Genomic DNA, 20,180 nt, shown 5'->3' on the forward strand with positions numbered 1-20,180 from the left:
CTTCATAGTGATTGAGATACGCATATAAAAATAGCCATAAAAATAGAAGTAGCAAGAGCATGACAGGGATTAGTGAATGATTTTTGCCACAAGACGCCTGAGTAAATATAATTTTCGGCCATTAGCAAACATTAATCGCTTTTCCCTTTCATGTATGACATATCGTGGGATTAAATAAGTAATAAGGTGAAAATAATTATAATCCTCTCAGAATTAATACCTGGATAAACATTCATAAGTCGTCACTTATCTTAATGGTCGCATTCTTTAAAAAAGTGTGCGTGCTGTAGGCCATTAAAGTTCTTATGTCAATCAATTGTGTTAAAAATGTTGCTCGGTCAAGCATGTAATAGATTACGTCATCACAAGTTCAGTTCGATAAAATAAGAGTAAAAATAGTTTAAGTTAAAAGATATTGTTCACAGACGTATTGTTGGTATATTTTACTAGTTGTTGATGATAAACATTTTAAGTTGTGAACATTTTTAAGTATTGATCGATTGAGCAGAAGACCAACTCGACTAGTGCGACAACGCCTTAAATAAACAAGATATGAGAGCTGGAACGAGCTTCTAAGACCAACTCACTGGTTACATGTACAACGCTGATTGGCTGGATAAGGATCAGCCCACTATGGTTGATGACGTATGCAAGAGTCACTGAACCCTCATTATAAAAGGGCGTGCACAGCACCTGAACCTTCAGTGGACTAGCAGAGTGGACACAAGAACTTCGGACTGAACCCCGAAACGAAGTGGACTAGCGGAGTAAAGATTAAGTTATGAAACGTTAGGAAGCTCAACAACAGAACTGACGAAGAAGACAAGAACATTTAACGACGATCAAGATCGAAGATAGAAAAAGAAGAGAAGATTAGCGAACTTTAGTTAAAACCATTGTAACGATCCACTACCTCGCGTATCAATTAAAGAAACTTATAACAATTGTTCTGCATAATAATAATACAATGTGCTGTGCCCAGTTTTGCTGCAGTTTGTAGCGCAGACGATGCAACTTGCGCTTAGACGTGCTATTAAAGTAAATCATTTAAAAGTGATGACATGTAAAATAGACGCACTTACAAAATGCAAAAGAAAGATGATCTCATAATGTCTGTTTAAAAGACACATTTCTGTCTTCTACAATAACATGTATTCAATTGAACTTTTATATTTTCTAAAGTACGATGTGCTTCTGAACTTTGCGATCGAACAACATTTAGGTTTGCAAGGCATCTAAATGAGTATTATAAACTGTATTGTTTATGACTGTTCAGAAGCTTTATAATATATTGAAGACTGGCACATGCGCAGCACGCCAAAGTTAACGCCAGTGTTTACTTAGTTTTCTCAGAGATATATACAGAGACATAAATACAGATTTATACGTTTACATGGGTATGAAAAGCATATGTACATGGTGTATAAAAAACTCAACACTTAATATTCATGAATTTCACAGTTATTATTTGCGGTTGTCCTTGAACCGTATGTCATCAAGAAATGAACAAATGATCTTTAAATAAAATTTTGCGATCCAAATCACCGTTTGGAATTGAAACTTTTCCCAAAAAAAATGACAGTGCATTTGACAGTGCGTCTGACGACGGCAGACGCCACATTTTCTGGGCAACATTCCAGGCATCAAGGGATTTGCAAGGGATCTTAGCCGTCGATGTGTGTTTGTGCATTAAATTAGCTTTGTCAAACCTTCTTAGCTACAGCGGTTGCTTGTTTAATGAAGAAATAAATACACTGGCGGTCAAAAAGAACTGCTCAAAACAAATTAAAATGCTCTCAAATGAACGTAACTGTCCCTCTAACAATATATACGAGTAAATATCGACTAGATTACATGCTAAGCTATATGAAATATTAATATTTTGTTGACCCTCCTTTGGCCTTATAATTGATAACGGCCTTACACCGGCGACATACTTTCTGTTAAGGTGGTTATCTTCACGGTCAAAAGAAATTCATCCTGGGGACATTCTTTACAGCAACGCATAAATCATAGACGCTTTATGAATTATTTCCTTTCTTGCACTATCTTCTTGACATTGTCCCACAGATTTTCAATAGGGTTAAGGTCTTTTGACTGTGCAGGCCAATCCATTTCTGTCACTCCCTCTTCCTAGCTGAAACCATTGTTTCACTATTTCTTGGAAGTGTGGCACGTTGCATTACATTATTGAAATATTGTTTGGAATAAGAGAATTATACAAGATACCTATGAAGCCCTCTCCTATATTCGCTTCTTTTTTATGAATTTGTATTCAAACAGTTCTTTTTGACCGCTAGTGTACAATAAAAGATAGATTGTCACGATTCCTGTTACATACGATAATAGCAACATTTGAGCAGTTCTTTTTTACCGCCAGTGTATTTCATACAGGCATAAATCAACTTGAATTGACTTTATGCTTACCTTTATTGATTTGTTTCTCTTTTGATGATATGAAGGCGACAGACTTTACTTTAATTAGAGAACACTGAATCTGCGGCAATATTTACCCCCTATGTTATGACGCTTGCTGAAACGGAAGTCACAAGTACGGTATTGGTAGAGGTTGTGCAACACGTTTAAAAGTCGAAATTTTTCATCATTGCTTTCTTGTGTGTAATGAATCTTTTGAATTCATGAAACAGGAAATCGAAATTTGAAGATTCTGTACCATGTTCTGACAACAATCATCGCAATAAAGCTAAGCCACAATTATGATTAAGATATACATGCACTTGCATGTCTCAGGGAATAAGTGGGCTGCATCTCATCAATAATTTTTGTTGTATGCCACATGGATAACACGGAGTAGAGTTCCGGAGTCGGAGTTTCGGAGTCAAAATTACCTTAGTTCTGACGTAATAATATTGGAAAACACGGAGTCACAAATTATGGAAAATGGTCTGTTAAAATTGGAAAGTCGAGTCACAAATTATGGAAAACACGGAGTCTGTTAAAAATATGGAAAACAAGGAGTACAAATGTTTGGAAGTCTGCCAAGCTCAGTGGTCAATGACTCAACGTGAATTATGCAAATTTGATAGCGTGTTTTAAACAACATGGCGTCAAATTCGCGTAACGTTTTTGCTATTCCGCAAATGGTAAATAAACGTCCGAAAAACCTACCCTTAAACATAAATAATATTCCTCAATTTAAATGGGAGGATATTGTAAACAAAGAGGAAATTGGATGTGGCAGTTTTGGTGTGACTTAAGGTGATATAAGGACACGTAATGTAGTTAGCTACAACAATAATTTTATGACTTTGAGCAAGAGGCATTATAGCTATGATATTTTGTTATTGTGTATTCTTTCTTTTATACTATTACTGTGGTATAAAAAATAGTATAGACTCATGAGTGATCCTTCGTTTATGAATATATGTATAATTTACGTTGACTCCGTGTTTTCCAAACATTTATCCTCTCCACTGTTAGCTCAGTATAATGTCCTCTTGGTTTCGTATCACCATTCCTGCTCATAGCCAAGCAAATTCTCCCAGAGATGGAGATGACTGGGATGACCCCATGCCACAGCCAAAGACGAGAAAGACGAGATCCATTGCACCCTAGCGATGGGAAGGTCCCGCGTGAGCCTGCTGAAGAACATCAGCTACATCGCGAAATCACCTATGACAAGATGACTGATATCTACGGGACGGACAGTAAGGTAGTATTGGGCTACATCGAAAATGAACCTCGTAGTTTTGCAACCCGGGAGCAACAAATTCGAGATGACTCGACTCCAGATCGATGGAAGTACATTGAAAGCAAGGAAATTCCCGCGGACGACGCCTCGAGGGGATTAACGATTCGTGAGTTCTCAGTTGATGGAAAACGATGGCTTTCCGGTCTCCCTTTCCTATGGGACAGTGATCCTAGCCTAGATGCCCCTCCCTCTTGTCAGTAATGAACCTGAAGTCAAGGCAAATGTGTTTGCGACACACGCAACGTCCAAGGCACCCGTGACGGTTCCGCAGCGTCTCGAGTACTTCTCTAATTGTCACTAATTGCAAGCTAAGAGAGCCATAGCTGCGATTCTGAGAATCTCACTCTAAACCTCCAGCGGCATCCACAAACCATGCTCTAAGTACGTACAGTCAAACATTGAAAAGCTCCTGCAAGCGGAACTCGTTTTCAAGGGAAATCCAAGCGTTCCAACCAGAAACTCGGCTCTGGTCGAGATGAGGTGCAAAAACAAAAGGCGGTAATGAAGAAGATCCGTTTCTTGGCAAAGGAGACGTTTTTCGTGTCGGTGGACGCCTCACCAGCGCAGAAGTTCCTTACCACGTGAAACACCCAATCATCCTGCCACAAAAGGGGCCAAATCACTGCGTTAGTAATCCGACATCACCATCAGCGAGTTAATCATCAAGGTCGTTCATGTGTGAACCTGAAGCCATCGTCAATAGCCAACCGTTAACCATTAACAACCTAACTTCACCTAACGAAGGCCACCCCCTATACTCCGATCACTTGTGAACGATGAAATCCCGAGTCCTTCTTCCACCAACTGGCGAATTCCAGAAGGCAGATATGTATTTGATGAAACGTTGGCGACGTGTCCAGTTCCTCGTGAATCAATTTTGGTCAAGATGGCGCAAAGAGTTCCTGTATTCCCTTGCAACCGAGGCAGAAGTGATCACATCCTTGCGTTATAAGCGAGCGGGTGATATCGTGATAGTTTGTCTGATATCGGGTGATTGTTCGTCTTGACGCATCATTCGTCTGTTAGTATAAATACGGGGTGGGAACTACGAAAAATTCTAAACGCGCGATTTTGTTTGATTTGACACATTCGTCTACTATGCATAGTTCATCTACAGGGTGTCTGCTGCTCAATCTAACCTCGAAAAAATGCGAGGGAGAATAAATTGACCTGCTGAAACCTTAAAGTTACATACTATTTAAAAAACCTTTGAGAGTCAAATATTTCGATTTCCGGTCTTGTAAACACAACCATCCAGTTCACTGAACCATCCCCGACAATCCCAAGTCATTGGGGTTCGTACTTTCTATAACGTTTTCCTTGAAAAGTGGAATCTAATTATCTAAAGCAATTACTTTTGAAGAGCGTTTACGAAACTTGCAATAAAAGTTTGTAAAATATGGATATCTTTGATGAGACTTTGATCAATTGCATTACAATTAATTTCAGATACTAAGTTTCTTAGCCTGATAAGGCCTGATAGTAACCCTCAATTAGCAAACTACGCAAATGTTCCGGATGAGTATAGATTCCGAGATACAACCGGCATATTAAAATATTTATGTTCATAAACATCCTATTCTTTAGAAAATCTAAAAGTCATAAGCATGTTTTGCCAAAATTTTCGAAAAGGCGGCGTTGTAAATGAAAATTATTGTTGTTGTTGGGGTTCAAACGTAAGGATCAACTGACTTTTCACGAAGGATGCGCGGCAATGCCCTCCTGACCTGAGGTATGCTTTTTTTCAGCCTGGACTCTGGAGCGGTCAGTTTATTTCCTTCAGCATACGTTCTTAACTTTCTACTCAAGTTATGTCACGTTCTTACCTTTCTACTCATAAGACTCGAATAGGTACACCCTATATACCCACTATTTTACACCTGTTATTATTTGGAGTATAAAAACCTAAAGCGGCTTTCTAGGGGAGCTGTTCTTCCCGGCATTTGCATTGTTGAAGTGTCTGTTTCCATAGGCGGCCCATTTAATAGTTGTTGCGAACTTTCATTCAAAATTGTTATGAAAGAAGGCAAGAATTATTTAAATTAGCGAAATATATGGGAAAACTGAGGAATATCTGATCTTCTTCTGCGGAATTAACCAATAGATTAATAGGATTTTCTAAAAATGGCGGACAACTGGGCAGCCTTCAAAACATCAGACGCCGGGAAAGAGGTGGTTTTTACATTTATTTTGATATTCTAACAAGAAACTAAGAGCATGTTTACTTGTTTAGAAATGACCGTTATAAAAATTTCTCGCGTGGCGTGTTTATATTTGCTCTTGTTGTGGTACATACACACTTACAAATATCGATCAAAATTCAAAATATTTATAGTATATTTACCAACATGCTGTATAGGTACTTCATAACATAAATGATACACTTTTATATGAGACCGAATGCCATCTAATGATCTACCTGACCTATATTCTGTGTACTTGTTTATTCCCACTTCTATAACACGATTTGTCGTTTTTATTTATTACTCAATGGTTTTTATGACATGCCCCTTGACTTTTGAGTTTCAGCAGCCCAGGTCAGGCCAGAGGCTTCTCAATAAATTCCATTGTATAGTTGAGGGAAAATTGATGATATTATGTACAGTTTTTTAATAAGAATTTCCCTCTACTATGAAAAAATGTTCTTTTCAAACTTGAATTTCATATAATATAAATAAAAATATAAATAATAATACTGTATAATAATAGTAATATATTATATATGACAAACTAAAGTTATGACATCACTTACCTCAGCAGTCACATTGCGACCTTTGCTTTTATCACCTAGTTACAGATTGTGTCTGTATAATTTGACTATACTAAGCAACTTGCCTCAAGTTTACATACATATCATGCATACATATTTACAATGTTGTATGCACCTTGGGTTAAACTGCCCTGGAGTTTTAAAAAGTCTTTAAACTTGCTCCAGAAGGATTCTAAGGAACACATGAACCACTTCCGCCAAGTTTAAAATGTTCAATTGGCCTCTTATGACTGCATGCTTTTTAGTTATATTTTTATGTTCCACTTGTCGAATAGCTAGCATCCTCATTTCCCTCATCTTCCGTTTTATAGTTGTTTTAATTATTATTTTTAATTTAATTATTATAGTTGTTTTAATTACATTCAAGTTTGAAAATCTTTCAGGGTGATGATGACTGGGCTGATTTTGGTGGATTTGAAGTAAGTGTTTCCTGTTTACCACTCTTAGTGACCATTTTTGCTTGGGCTAATAAATTAGTTCATCAGCTAATATTGCTGCAAGGAAAACAGATATTAAGAATTGAAGTTGATCCTGTGGTAGCAAAGTTATCCACAATAAATAATACTAGAGGGAAGCTAGTCTACTAATTTGTTTTGTTTTAAAACATTAAATCACACCTCATTGTTTTCCATAATAGGTTTTGATTTTTGATACTGTGTATAATTATGTCTTATTTAGTAATTTAACCACACTTATATAGTGCTTTAAAAAGCTGCCAGGTGCTTGTGATGGTGCTATTATAACTACCAACCAGACAAGCTAAAATAAAAAAATGTGCAGTACATTCAATTGAACCGGCAAACTTCGTCCAATAGTTATACAGACTATCTTTATAACTTTAAGACATAACAGTTACATCGAAAATGTTAGATTGGGTTTTGAAATACACATCAACCACCACCCCCCAAATTAAACTGAATTCCACCAAGCGTTGAGAGAAACTATGCATAATGTTTACAAGACATTTTGACCAAGGCTTGCAGTTAGAGTAGCTTCAGGTGCTGACACTCAGATGTCCGACACTCATGCTTCACCTAGCTAGAGCAGAATAGACCTTTCTCAAAATGACCTTAAACGAGGAAGGGCTGATGTCAAACAAAGAGTCATTGGCTCTTTAGTTTTTGTGGAGAACATTTAACGTCATCGCGAGATAGGTCTATTGGCAGAACATTGGACCAGCAATAAAGCCTGCAAAGGACGTTGTTTCCGTTCTCACCGTGGTCAATTAAGTTAATTTTTGAGGGTGTGACATGATAGTACATCTAGGAACGCAGATTGAGTACCATTGGCCATCATAATAATTTATATACAGTATTCACTATAGTACAGTAATACTGTATTCACCTGAGTCATACTACTTTCGTGACATTATTACAATACAGTCATGGTATTTTTGGTCATGTGCTGTACTAACCCAACTTTTTCGTCTACTTCCATTTCAGTCAGCATCGCCTGCATCAAACCCTTTTGGAAATTCGTCTGCTGCATCACAGGGTTTTCCCTGGGCCACCGCATTTCCTGCTTCCCCTCAACCGGCCTTAAATACCCAAGCAACAGCTGCATCACAGAAACCAGCATTCCCAACTAGCACTGCTCAGAGTGTAAATATATCTCCCTCTCCACCGCCACGCACGCAAGATACGAACCTACTTAATGACCCTGGGGAATATGCGATGCTTAGTACGGCTCACAGCGGTATACCTGGACAGAAAACTACCGCTACTGCAGGGTCCATCCAAACTCCCACAGGACCACCAACCCAGCCAAACCCTCTCAGTGGTCTTCCCCCCCAACTTACTTCTTCTCATGGAGAACTGCCTCACAACCAACAAGCACAGCAAAGCAACATGCCCACCAAATCCAATCTTATTCCTTCAAACGAACTATTTATTACGCAGAGCACCGAGTTGACTACACAGTCAGCGCCACCACGTGTACCACAGTCAGCGCCACCCCCCGTACCACAGTCAGCGCCACCCCCCGTACCATCTAGAGAACATCGCACCGTGACTGCAGTAGCACAATCGCCAGCTGTGGATGAAACTCGAGTTAATAATTTACAAGGGGAGTTAAAGGAAGCTAATGAAAAAATGAATGACTATCAAAATAAGTTACATATATCCGAAGAAAAATTGTCACTTGCTGAAAGAGAAAAGATTCGACTGGAGGAGGTAATTTACCGTTAAAGGGTATAGAAAGCTTCAGATTTGATTGCAGCACCTGCTACAGCTACGAGATTTGTCATATTGTGTTGTTCGTAATATTTGGTACTGATGCGATAGAATCGAAGCGGTTCACAGATGACTACATACGTCATTTTTACGAAAACTTAGTAGTCCTTAATACCGTACGTGATTTAAAAAGCAATACGAGTTGTGCTGTATGAGGTAATGTAGTGTATGAGGTAATGTATAGTGTATGAGGTAATGTAGTGTATGAAGTGATGTAGTGTATGAGGTAATGTAGTGTATGAGGTATTATATAATAACTATAGTGAAACACGCAATGTGATTGGTCAATAGCCGTGCAGGATCAGACAATCCTGCACGCGTTTTAGACAATCCTGCACGCGAAATTTAATTTTAATAAAGTTAACCGTTGTTTCACTACAGTTATTTTATAAAACAATTACCAAATGATTTTCCGTGCAGGATTGCGTGATCCATGCACTTGGGATGTTGCTCGACTTTCGGAAAGCGTGAAAATACACTCGCCTACGGCTCGTGTATTTTCACGCTTTCCGAAAGTCTCGCAACATCCCGCGTGCATGGATCACGCAATCCTGCACGGAAAATCATTTGGTATTCCTTTAATGTAGTGTATGAGGTAATGTAGTGTATGAAGTAATGTAGTGTGTGAGGTAATGTATAGTGTATGAGGTAATGTAGTGTATGAAGTAATGTATAGTGTATGAAGTAATGTATAGTGTATGAGGTAATGTAGTGTATGAAGTGATGTAGTGTATGAGGTAATGTAGTGTATGAGGTAATGTAGTGTATGAGGTAATGTAGTGTATGAGGTAATGTAGTGTATGAAGTAATGTATAGTGTATGAAGTAATGTATAGTGTATGAAGTAATGTATAGTGTATGAAGTAATGTATAGTGTATGAAGTAATGTATAGTGTATGAAGTAATGTATAGTGTATGATGTAATGTAGTGTATGAAGTGATGTAGTGTATGAGGTAATGTAGTGTATGAGGTAATGTAGTGTATGAGGTAATGTAGTGTATGAGGTAATGTAGTGTATGAAGTAATGTATAGTGTATGAAGTAATGTATAGTGTATGAGGTAATGTAGTGTATGAAGTGATGTAGTGTATGAGGTAATGTAGTGTATGAGGTAATGTAGTGTATGAGGTAATGTAGTGTATGAGGTAATGTAGTGTGTGAAGTAATGTATAGTGTATGAAGTAATGTATAGTGTATGAGGTAATGTAGTGTATGAAGTGATGTAGTGTACGAGGTAATGTAGTGTATGAGGTAATGTACTATATGAAGTAATGTAGTGTATGAGGTGATGTAGTGTATGAGGTAATGTATAGTTTATGATGTAATGTAGTGTATGAGGTAATGTAGTGTATGACGTAATGTAGTGTATGACGTAACGTAGTGTATGAGGTAATGTAGTGTATGACGTAATGTAGTGTATGAGGTAACGTACTGTATGACGACAGTGTAAAGTACAGTAAGTATACAGTGTACTGTATGAGGTAATGTACATACTATATTAGGTTATAGAGAAATTTAGCAAACACGACGTGCGCCTAGGACGTCGCGCAAACGGTGTGAAATGTCTGTCCATCTATGGTCGCGTCACGCGATTTTCGCAGCGTTTTAGGCGTCACGTCGTGTTTGCTAAATTTGCTAAATGTCTGTAATTATAAGTAATAAGAATTTTTCCTAAATCAGTCAAAGTGATCGTTTTAATTCTTGTCATATTTATTGAACGGTGTTTAATGATATGTGTTTAGAGCTTGGAGGAAATGAAGAAAAGATATGCCGCCGCAACAGATGTAGCAAAGGAACAGTATTTGGAAATAGAAAAGCAGAAGGAGAAATACAATGAATTACAGGTAAGGCGTGTATTAATCTATCAAATCTAAGGCCCTGTTTACACTATACCTGATTCGCTTTTCACGATATCTTCGTTTGTCTTTAAAGGGCAATGGTTAGTAGCAAATGCTTATTAGTCTTGATAGATTCCGTATATTTATTTTGATCTCTGACTGTAAATTTTTATACTGCTTTTTAATAAAATTTGACCCACTCCGGAAGTCATCCGGTATATCGTTTAAACGGGGCCTAAATCGTACTGTAGTGCTTACATATCTTATACGGTTGACTCAATTTTATATGTATTTTGATTTTTTAAATATCGGTGGATTTTTTCCTTTGAGAGAACCAACTCTAGATAGTCATCTTTTTACAGTTGTATATCCACAAAGTAGCTTATACATACATTCACTAGTTTTATGTGAAAAGAGATAGATGACAAATTACAACACGTATAGGCAAACAATTTAAGCAAATATTTTAATAGACATGAACAAATATCATGAAATATGACAAATATAATGCCATTAACGCTTCGTAGTGTATGATGTAGTGCCGCTAAAGTTTACCACGATTAACACTTGCAGAGAAATGTTTTGAAGTGAGCATAGCATTTACTTGAGTCTTGCAGCCAGACTATTTTTAGTAAACAAAAAGTAAACTTTGCAAGTAAACTATATCTCAAGAAAAAGGCTCGCCCTTAAGGCAGCGGTTTAAGTTTTATGGCACCTGGAATACTTCGTGTACTACAAAATTCATCAAGTAACCGAGCACATACATATAGACGTGAAGGTGTATTTTGTGACAAGGCATGGCAATTTAGCGCGGCACTTTTGTTTATTTAGGATAAGCATGAAGACCAGTTGAAAAACCTAAGAGAGGCAGGACAAGAGGCTTTTGCATTGATTGTGGAAGAATACAAGGTTTGTCATATAGGACATCAATCGCAATATAGTACATTGATGATATTCAGTTGTGCTTTTTTTCTGGTCTTTGTGATTCTTTCCTTTACACAATAATACATTCGGGAAACACTTCATTCCAGCAGATATAGACGTTTGCACAAGAAACCAGCTGTATCTTTAGCACCTGAACTACCGTTTTGTGGATTTGTTATTACACTTCCTTCGTTGAACAAAAATCAAATTTTTAAGACAGTTAGAAGAATCAAAGTAGCAACTTACGCTTATTAGGACCAAAAACATGAAACGTTACGAAAAAATACACCTGAGATCCTCCAGCTGTTGTTGGTCGACGCTCGACGCGCTTATACGATACTCCTCGTTAGGAACTATCACTACTATAAGCTGCGGAGTTGTGTACTTGTGCGAGAAATCCGAGATCACGTTAATTCATATGAAGTCAAACTTGTGATCACGCGTTCGTTTTCGCACCAAATTGTACTCACCTGCAATTACCATTGTTTATTTTCTAAACCACTTTTTATTGAACTAATATTTGTCTTAGCAGGTGATAAACTAATTGTATCTTCGCCGATGAAACAACTGTTGTTAGTGGTGTACCATTTCCCAGGCTGTGAACCTCGGCGTTAGAATAGAGATGCATGACTGGGTCCTAATTTATGATTTAATCCTCATTTTAGGAGTTGTCAAAAACAGCCGTTGCACAAGAACGAGAGAAAAATGAAAAACATTTACAACAAGTACTTGAGGAAGAAAGAGAAAAATTTACAACGTTTATCAATCAACAGGTTTGTGAACAACAGCATTATCGTATTTTATCTCACAGCTCTGATAAACAGCTACAATCTCTCAGCCTGGTGTTTCTCATATATAAATATCAAAGCAGTAAATTTAGTTTAATCGATTTTTATAATTGTCAAGAATTTGCCTCCAAATGTGATCCTCAACAAGTCACATAGTTCTGTTTCATTGTATATTTATATATTAACGAAGTAAAGTATTCCAAATGTCGATTACAAATTTCCAAACGAACCTCACCACTCACACCATCAGATAGCACACGGGCTATAAATTACTCTCTCTCGCTCACAGTTCCTCACTCACTGAATGTTTCAGTCCAACTAACTTTCTCGCTCTCGTGACCACACCACATACACCTTCATCCTATCAATCACTGTTACATAACTAAAATATAATTAAGTAAAGGAAACATTTGTCTATATAAGTATATAATCATCTTATCTGTCAATTCCCGACATGATCTCTTCCTAAATGAAGTGATTAGGGAACTACTAGTACAGGGTGTCCCAAAAAAGTTCCCCCTACTTAAATGAAGCTTTTGTTGGAAATTGAATGCATGATCAACGCAGTAGTGTGTAAATAGCAAAGTTATTATAGGTTGACGCATTCAAGTAAAGCGTCTTGCTTTCAATTGTGTTTATCATAATATTAAGGCAATCAGATTCCAGCAAAGGCTTGATTTCAATAGAGGGGACATTTTTTTAGGACACCCTGTATAACTAAACGTGTCAATATGGTTTTCTAGGGAGAGAATCTCAAACTGGTGGTAAAAGAAGAACAAGCTACTAACTTAAAGAAATTAGAAGAAGCCTTAGAAGAACAAAAAGCTAAACATCAAGTAAGGAATTGGATTAAAATAGCCGCCTACTCACTGTCTGTCAGACTGAATATTTACGATTCTCTTTAACCTTAAATTCGTTGAGTAACTAAGAATTTTTATACCAGATCAAATCAGGGGTATAAAACGAATTCGACTATGAAAAAAGAAACTCACTCATTTCTGACTTTCTTCACTACTATAGAAGCTCATCATCACATATTCTCCCTATTCGTTATTGGTTAACCTTTATGTACGTGTAGTACACATGTATTTTGTTTGTCTCATATTTTTTTATTGTGCATAGCTGCTCATTATATATAAATGTAAACTATATTTGAAATGCTCAGGGTAAACATTTTCAATGTTATAGGCTGAATTACAAGATTGTCTTGCGGAAGAAAGAGAACGTGGAAAGGGAGCTGTTTTGAAGGCTGTGGAGGTAAGTAATAATTTATACAAGACAGATTTAAGCCGCGTTAACACTACAGGTCTAGGACAAGTCCAGGTAATATGTGCCACGTTCACACTGTCGTCCTTGTTGATGATATCGGATAACCAAAGTAATTGACAAAACACTTGAAAAAAACACCCAAAACACGCCGAAAATGGTAATATAACTATATTAAGTTCAAAACTTGCCAGGACTAGGTAAAGCCTGTTCACATTACCAAAATCTTGCCCCAGGTCAGGTTCAGCTCTGGGGTAGGCCGGATAAACAATGTTCACATCCAAGCCTAGGCCTGGTCCAGGCTTGGTCAAAGCACGTAGTATAAACGCGGACTTAAATATTTTGCTGATCGTTGAAATTTTCAAGATTTTTCTTCAGTCACAACTGTCGCATAAATGTTTATTAGCGGCTGTTTGTTCTTATGTCGTTTAGCTTAAACCGTGGATAAGCCAAAATTTAAAAAGCACTCTCATACATCTTGTGAATGACTGAACCTGCATTTTATGCATTAAATAATTATGTACTTCCATTGAAAATTAAGATATTTACTTCGAAATATTTTTGTTCATTTCTGGAATAAAGAGATAATTTTGTTTCCATTTTGAACTTATCCGGCTAAAGGCTAAGCGCCTTTCGAACAACCGGCGCCTGTTGTCTAAATATGACTGATAACGTGTGGCTGAGATAAAAATATCGTTGCTCCATCACAATTTAATACCGGATAGATCTCATTATGGTTTCCACCACAAATCACCATTTTAATAAACTTGGTTTTGCGATGCGTCCCAGCGAACGTTCATGCAGACGTTAATTTGCCCACAATGCCAAATTCAGGTTGTCCATTCAATCTTTCCAGACTGTTTTTAAAAAAAATCCTCATAATATAAACCTTACATTGAAAATTTTCCCGACAGACTATGGTACGTCTATGCACAATACATATTACAGTACGCTTGTAACGTGATGACGCTTGCTATTATTTCAAATAAAGCTAACTTGCCTTAAAGCCAGTACACGTAACGAAACATTGCTTACCTTACAGTACTGCACAGTACTGCTCAGAAGTAACTTAACACTGCGTTCGCGTTCCAATCGCGTTCCGAAAGCGTTCCGAACACGTTCCAAAATGCGTTCCTTTGCTTTACGTACGCGTTCCATGAAATATAACTGCAGGCTTTTACATAGATCAGTGGCTAAGCTGAGCGATTTCGTACGCACGACTGCATATACACACTCAGCCGTTCAAGCATTAAAATTTATACGGCGAACGTGAAAGATATACGGCAAACTGAATTAGCTGCTTTTCTAAATACATCAGAAATAGCCTATTGCTCTCTTACATTACTGCTGAACATCACAAGTTTTATGTAGAACGATTGTAAGTAAGCGAAATTGCCGCACACTTAAAGATAGTGGAGTTAAAACACAAACTTTGTTAGCGGTTTGGCGTTTGCCGTAAACGTCAAACTAAAGGTCTCTATAATGAACATCATTGTACATATCTAAATACCTCTATACATTTTGCCTACCTATTATTATTTAGTCAATCTTTACATAGGCAATGTATATTATTAAGGTAATTGTTATTTAATAGATTAATTTTTTTTACAAAAAAAGACTTGATTTTAAAGGCACTTTTATGCAATTTTATGCCACTCACGTTCAGGTGCTTAAAACCCTTGAGAAGCGCTTATGTTAGTAATCAATGTCAAGGGCACTTGAACAGTCCTTGAAAAATCCAAATTAAAGAAGGTGCTTGAAAAAACTTAGGAGTTATAACCTTTATCACTATCCACAAACCAATGCTATATACTTTCCAGGAGGAACAAGCTCGCGGGAAGGTTTTGACAGAAGAGTTGATAAATGAGCAGAAAAAAGAGTTTGAAAGTTTTATAGCAGAACAAAAGGTAGCTATAGTATAGTTGCAGTACCGTTCACGGGAAAGTATAACAGTCCCGTGCGGGACGGGAATTTCTTCCCACGGGAAAGGAGGGAATATTATGCCAATAAAAGTTCTAAAAACCCATGGCAGTCCAAACGTAAAAAAACTTGGGCATGCTCGTTTCTAAAATCAGTTTTATATTGCCCCAATAACAAATTATTTGCTGTGAACTGTGAACGTGGATGTATAACTTGCTATCAACTTATAGTGCCAGTTGCTTTTACACTCGGGCATTTCGATGTAAACTGTTTGAAAGAACAACAGACCTGGCAGTTTTTCAAAATCTTTTCGATGTAGCTATATAAAGAATAGTTTGAAAATTCAGCATGCGAAAATCTGAATGGCCTCACGAAACACCCAACAGACGTTCCTGCTCTTTTTCTGATAGCTTTATAGATCGTCATTTCTTAGTTGTCTTGTTAGGAAATATAGAATGTAGAAATAGTAAACGAGTTCTTTTTGTTTTAGAAAATTTTCGAAGAAAATCTTGCAGAGGAGAGAAAGGAGACCGCCAAGAAAATCGAGGAAGTCCTTAAAGAAGAACAAGAACGAGCTAAAGTGAGGTTTTTATATAGAAATAATAGTGGTTGTCGGTGTTGACGCACAATTCTGACTTGCCAGGATGAATTGCCTGAAAACTAACCAAAACAAAAAGAACCTCCACATTTGATTATTCCCTCTTCTGGAGAAAAAATGTTGTCTGAAATCCTGACAACCCCTAATTTACGAATACAAAGAGATAAATAAGGGCGCGAGTTGCGACGATTACAGTGTTAGCGAGTGTTAGCGTGTGTTGATCTGTTCTTGTGCACGTTTTTTTAGCGCGCCTGCGCGTAAAGCGACCAACTGCGCATTCTCGGCAAGTGCCTGAAATGTTCAAAATTGCTTGAATTTAATTCTTGCTTAAACATTTTCGATAATTGAAGCCTTACAATATCGTCATTTGTATAGCATTTTACGCACTTAAAATAAATTACACACTTGTTTATACTTTCAATCTCAGGCACTTGCCGAATATGCGCACTACAAGCGGGTACACCAGTTCCAGCTCTGTATTGATTACTCTGTGTTTTAGTTATACCTATATAACGAATTGCAGTATTTGCAACTGATATATATTTACAGAAGATATATGTTCTAATGAATATTCTGATGTGAAATATTTTACAGTGGAATAATTCTAAAACCATTTATTTATGGTTACACGAATTTGACTTATTATGCAGAATGATTTGGACGAAGCAATTGCGGAAGAACGACACAAGTCACGAAATGTTGTTAGCGCAGTTAAAGAAAAGACGAAAGAAGAAATGGGGCAGTATATCAAGGAGAAAGAAAAGGTGGGCACTTTCTGTTACAATATACAATTATCCAGGCAAAACAGAGCCTCTTTATGCTGACGTTTCATCTCCCAATTCAATATTACTTCCCTAAATAATGTTTTTACCATTATTTTATGCTTTGGTTTCATTCACCTTTCTTTGGCCTTTTTTAGTTTGTCTGCAAATAACTTTCCGCCTTTTTGTTTATTTCGGCAAAATCATTTTAAATTTGTAGTGCTGTAGAAGGAGCTGATAATGTTTCCTAGCGGAGGCTCTTAAATACTGCACTACATTGTACTCATAAATGAGGTGCGCCACTGTAAAACAACGAGAGGTACCTGTGAGAATCCGTTAGGAGTACGCTGACTTTCCCCTACTATACTGCGCTGCACTATCCAGCAGTTCCCTAAAGTATTTTATTACGTGCCCTGAACAGCAGTTCTCGAAAGTACTTCATTACGTACCCTGAACAACAGTTCCCTAAAGTACTCCATTACGTACCCTGAACAACAGTTCCCTAAAGTACTCCATTACGTACCCTGAACAACAGTTCCCTAAAGTACTCCATTACGTACCCGGAACAACAGTTCCCTAAAGTACTCCATTACGTACCCTGGATTACAGTTCCCTAAAGTACTGCATTACTCCCTGAACAGCAGTTCTCGGAAGTAGCTACTTCATTACGTATGTACCTTAAGGAACAGTTCCCTAAAGTACTCCATTACTCCCTGAACAGCAGCTCTCGAAAGTATTTCATTACGTACCCTGAACGGTAGTTCTCGAAAGTACTTCATTACGTAACTTGAACAGCAGTTGCCTGAAGTACTTTATTACGTACCCTGAACAGCAGTTCCCTAAAGTACTTCATAACGTACCCTGAACAGCAGTTCCCTAAAGTACTTCATAACGTACCCTGAACAGCAGTTCCCTAAAGTACTTCATAACGTACCCTGAACAGCAGTTCCCTAAAGTACTTCATAACGTACCCTGAACAGCAGTTCCCTAAAGTACTTCATAACGTATACCCCTGAATATTACTACCTTTCTCAAGGCTTTTAACCCATATACGCCAGGAATGAACTTTCTATTGAGGCAAAAAAGTTTTTTTTAATTATATTAGCTATTTTGAATTTCAGGATAAAACATGCATGCAACATTACCGCACAAACATGTGAAAAAAGCTGTTTTTGCTTGTGATTAAATATGCGTCATGAAAATAAGAAATTGTCGATATTTTTGTCATGCAATGCAAACATGCCGAGAACAAAATCCACGGCTTAAATATTTCGAGGTTGGATATATTTTGTATGTGAAATAATTTTAAACTTTCTTTTAGGCCGACGAGGCTGTTCGACTACGGAGTTACCAAAGTATGGAACTTTTCTTACAGGGAGTACAAACACAACTTAGTTCTCTCATAAATAAAAGTGATATCCCGCCTTCGTCGTAAACTGAATATATATAGCTACCACTCGCTGGCCACGTAAGTGAGGTCTGTAGTTGACGAATATTAGACCAAAGTCCTAATTTGGCTTCATACCAACCGTAGCGTGATTAATATATAAGCGATTTGTTATGTGTTATGCGGCATGAAATATTTATTTTCACTCATGCACTTCGCTATATACGCTTTTTCACTAGCCTACTGTATAATTATAACATGCGCTGAAATGCATGGCTGCCAAATAATTTACTCTTAAAAATGCATGCGAATAAAGAAACAATAATGATAATAATATTCGTGTAATTTTGCTTGATGATATCAAATATGTAGGTGTACACCACGAAAGTATTTACTATACTTACGTGGTGTACCTATACAAGCTGATTTACTGAAGCAATAATTAGTCAGACTATTTAAATGATGAGGTAAAATAATATAAACATGAGCTAAATTCTAAGAATGGCCACAATTGTTTCTTACGTGCGTGTAAAAATAGTTCAAGCATAAGACATGAATTTCGAGAATGGCAGAATTTCGAAACCGGTCTGCTTTTGAATTCGCAGGCCGCAAAAAGCCTTATTTAAAGCACACGGACTTCTGCTAAAGTTCTTAATCAAAGTGCTTGAACCTATTTTTCAAACGCGAAAGCACCGAAAAAACCTTTAATCTACATTCTGCTATATGTTATATTTTTCTCTAGCTTTTTTACCACTAGAAATTGGAATACTTAATTTGCGTCAGTTGAGCAGTACATTTGAAAACTTGATTAATTTTGCATCATTTCCAAAATATTAGTATTCTTCCTAGTCCTTTCCTGATTACGAAACAAAAATAATGAATATCGTTTCCGAAGCTGGCAGTCTGCATATGCTTAAATCCCGTTTTCTACTAGGCGAATTAATTTATTCGCGCGAAAAGATAAAAAGTAGGAAGCGACTCAAATTTTCGCGGCAAATTTTTGCGCAAACCAATCACATGACCGGATTTCTGATATCGCTTCGCGTCGCGCGTGGCGTTTCGAAGCCTGTGACCATATATTAAGGCCGGCACACACCGGACGCGATCCGCCATCGCGACGCGATTTTTACGAATTTTTCGGTTTTCCAAAGATGCTAATTTTGACAATGTGTGATGTTGAACTGAACTGAACTGAAAGTATGAAAGAAAGTGAAACATATGGTACATTTGATGGTACATTTTGATTGGTCTTGTACCCATTATTAAAATTATTATTAAAAATTTTATTAAAATTATTATTTTATTGAGTTAAATCTTTCAAAATATTTATTGAGTTATTTCTCTCTCTTATACATATCTCTCAAAATGTTCTTTCAGAATTGAATTTATTTATTTATTCGCGTTAGCGAATCGCGTCAAGTGTGTGTGGGCCTTTAGACAAAGTGATTGCGGGAGCGTTATACGATCAATAGAAGCTTCCAAATCCTAAATTTAATACGTGAAATTGACAAACAATCAATACGCCGCACTTACACACCATGCCATATAATACATTTATATTATTGCTGTTATATTATTTTAATATTATAATGATTATGTGAATTTTAGATAGATTTATGCTATTTTTTCGTACAGAATAGAGACTAAATGAAATGTATGACAATTCAATTATAGACCACTCATAAACTGCGAATGCTTTTTTACTATCTCATTCATATATATTGTACGTGAATATCGACTAAATTTATAATAAAAAATACACGTATAATAAATTATCGTCGTTAGGTTTCATCCATTGACAAAATCAATCTGACAAGTTTCCAACTCTTACCTGATAATGTACTGCATGGTTATGCAACTATATAACTGTAAAAACGACGTGTACCTATATAGTTATACATATATATGTGAAAACAATCCTATGAGTTACGACGTATTTTGGTAGGTGCGTGGATCTAGGGAGAAGGGGGGGTGTATGTAGTAATG

General features: G+C 37.0%; 1 protein-coding gene across 1 annotated transcript; it reads left to right on the plus strand.

Moving 5' to 3' along the window:
- Positions 1–5,829: 5,829 nt before the first annotated feature.
- LOC114539638 (coiled-coil domain-containing protein 91-like) lies at positions 5,830–19,404 on the plus strand. The gene is made up of 12 exons (XM_028560253.1): positions 5,830–5,884; positions 6,866–6,901; positions 7,925–8,653; positions 10,455–10,556; positions 11,382–11,459; positions 12,140–12,247; positions 13,006–13,098; positions 13,451–13,519; positions 15,349–15,435; positions 15,939–16,028; positions 16,697–16,810; positions 18,129–19,404. The coding sequence occupies exons 1-12, from the start codon at positions 5,837–5,839 to the stop codon at positions 18,240–18,242; spliced, it is 1,668 nt and encodes a 555-aa protein (XP_028416054.1). The 5' UTR covers positions 5,830–5,836; the 3' UTR covers positions 18,243–19,404.
- Positions 19,405–20,180: the final 776 nt, after the last annotated feature.

Source organism: Dendronephthya gigantea, unplaced genomic scaffold (assembly GCF_004324835.1).
Source record: "Dendronephthya gigantea isolate DGI-Jeju-01 unplaced genomic scaffold, DenGig_1.0 000210F, whole genome shotgun sequence".
NCBI lineage: Eukaryota > Metazoa > Cnidaria > Anthozoa > Malacalcyonacea > Nephtheidae > Dendronephthya > Dendronephthya gigantea.

Excerpts from the sequence above, each read along its gene's own strand:
- LOC114539638 (XM_028560253.1), top strand. The coding sequence starts at position 5,837 with ATGGCGGACAACTGGGCAGCCTTCAAAACATCAGACGCCGGGAAAGAG. Across the intron at positions 5,885-6,865 it reads CATCAGACGCCGGGAAAGAG|GGTGATGATGACTGGGCTGA; the intron begins GTGGTTTTTACA and ends AAAATCTTTCAG. Across the intron at positions 10,557-11,381 it reads AGAAATACAATGAATTACAG|GATAAGCATGAAGACCAGTT; the intron begins GTAAGGCGTGTA and ends TTGTTTATTTAG.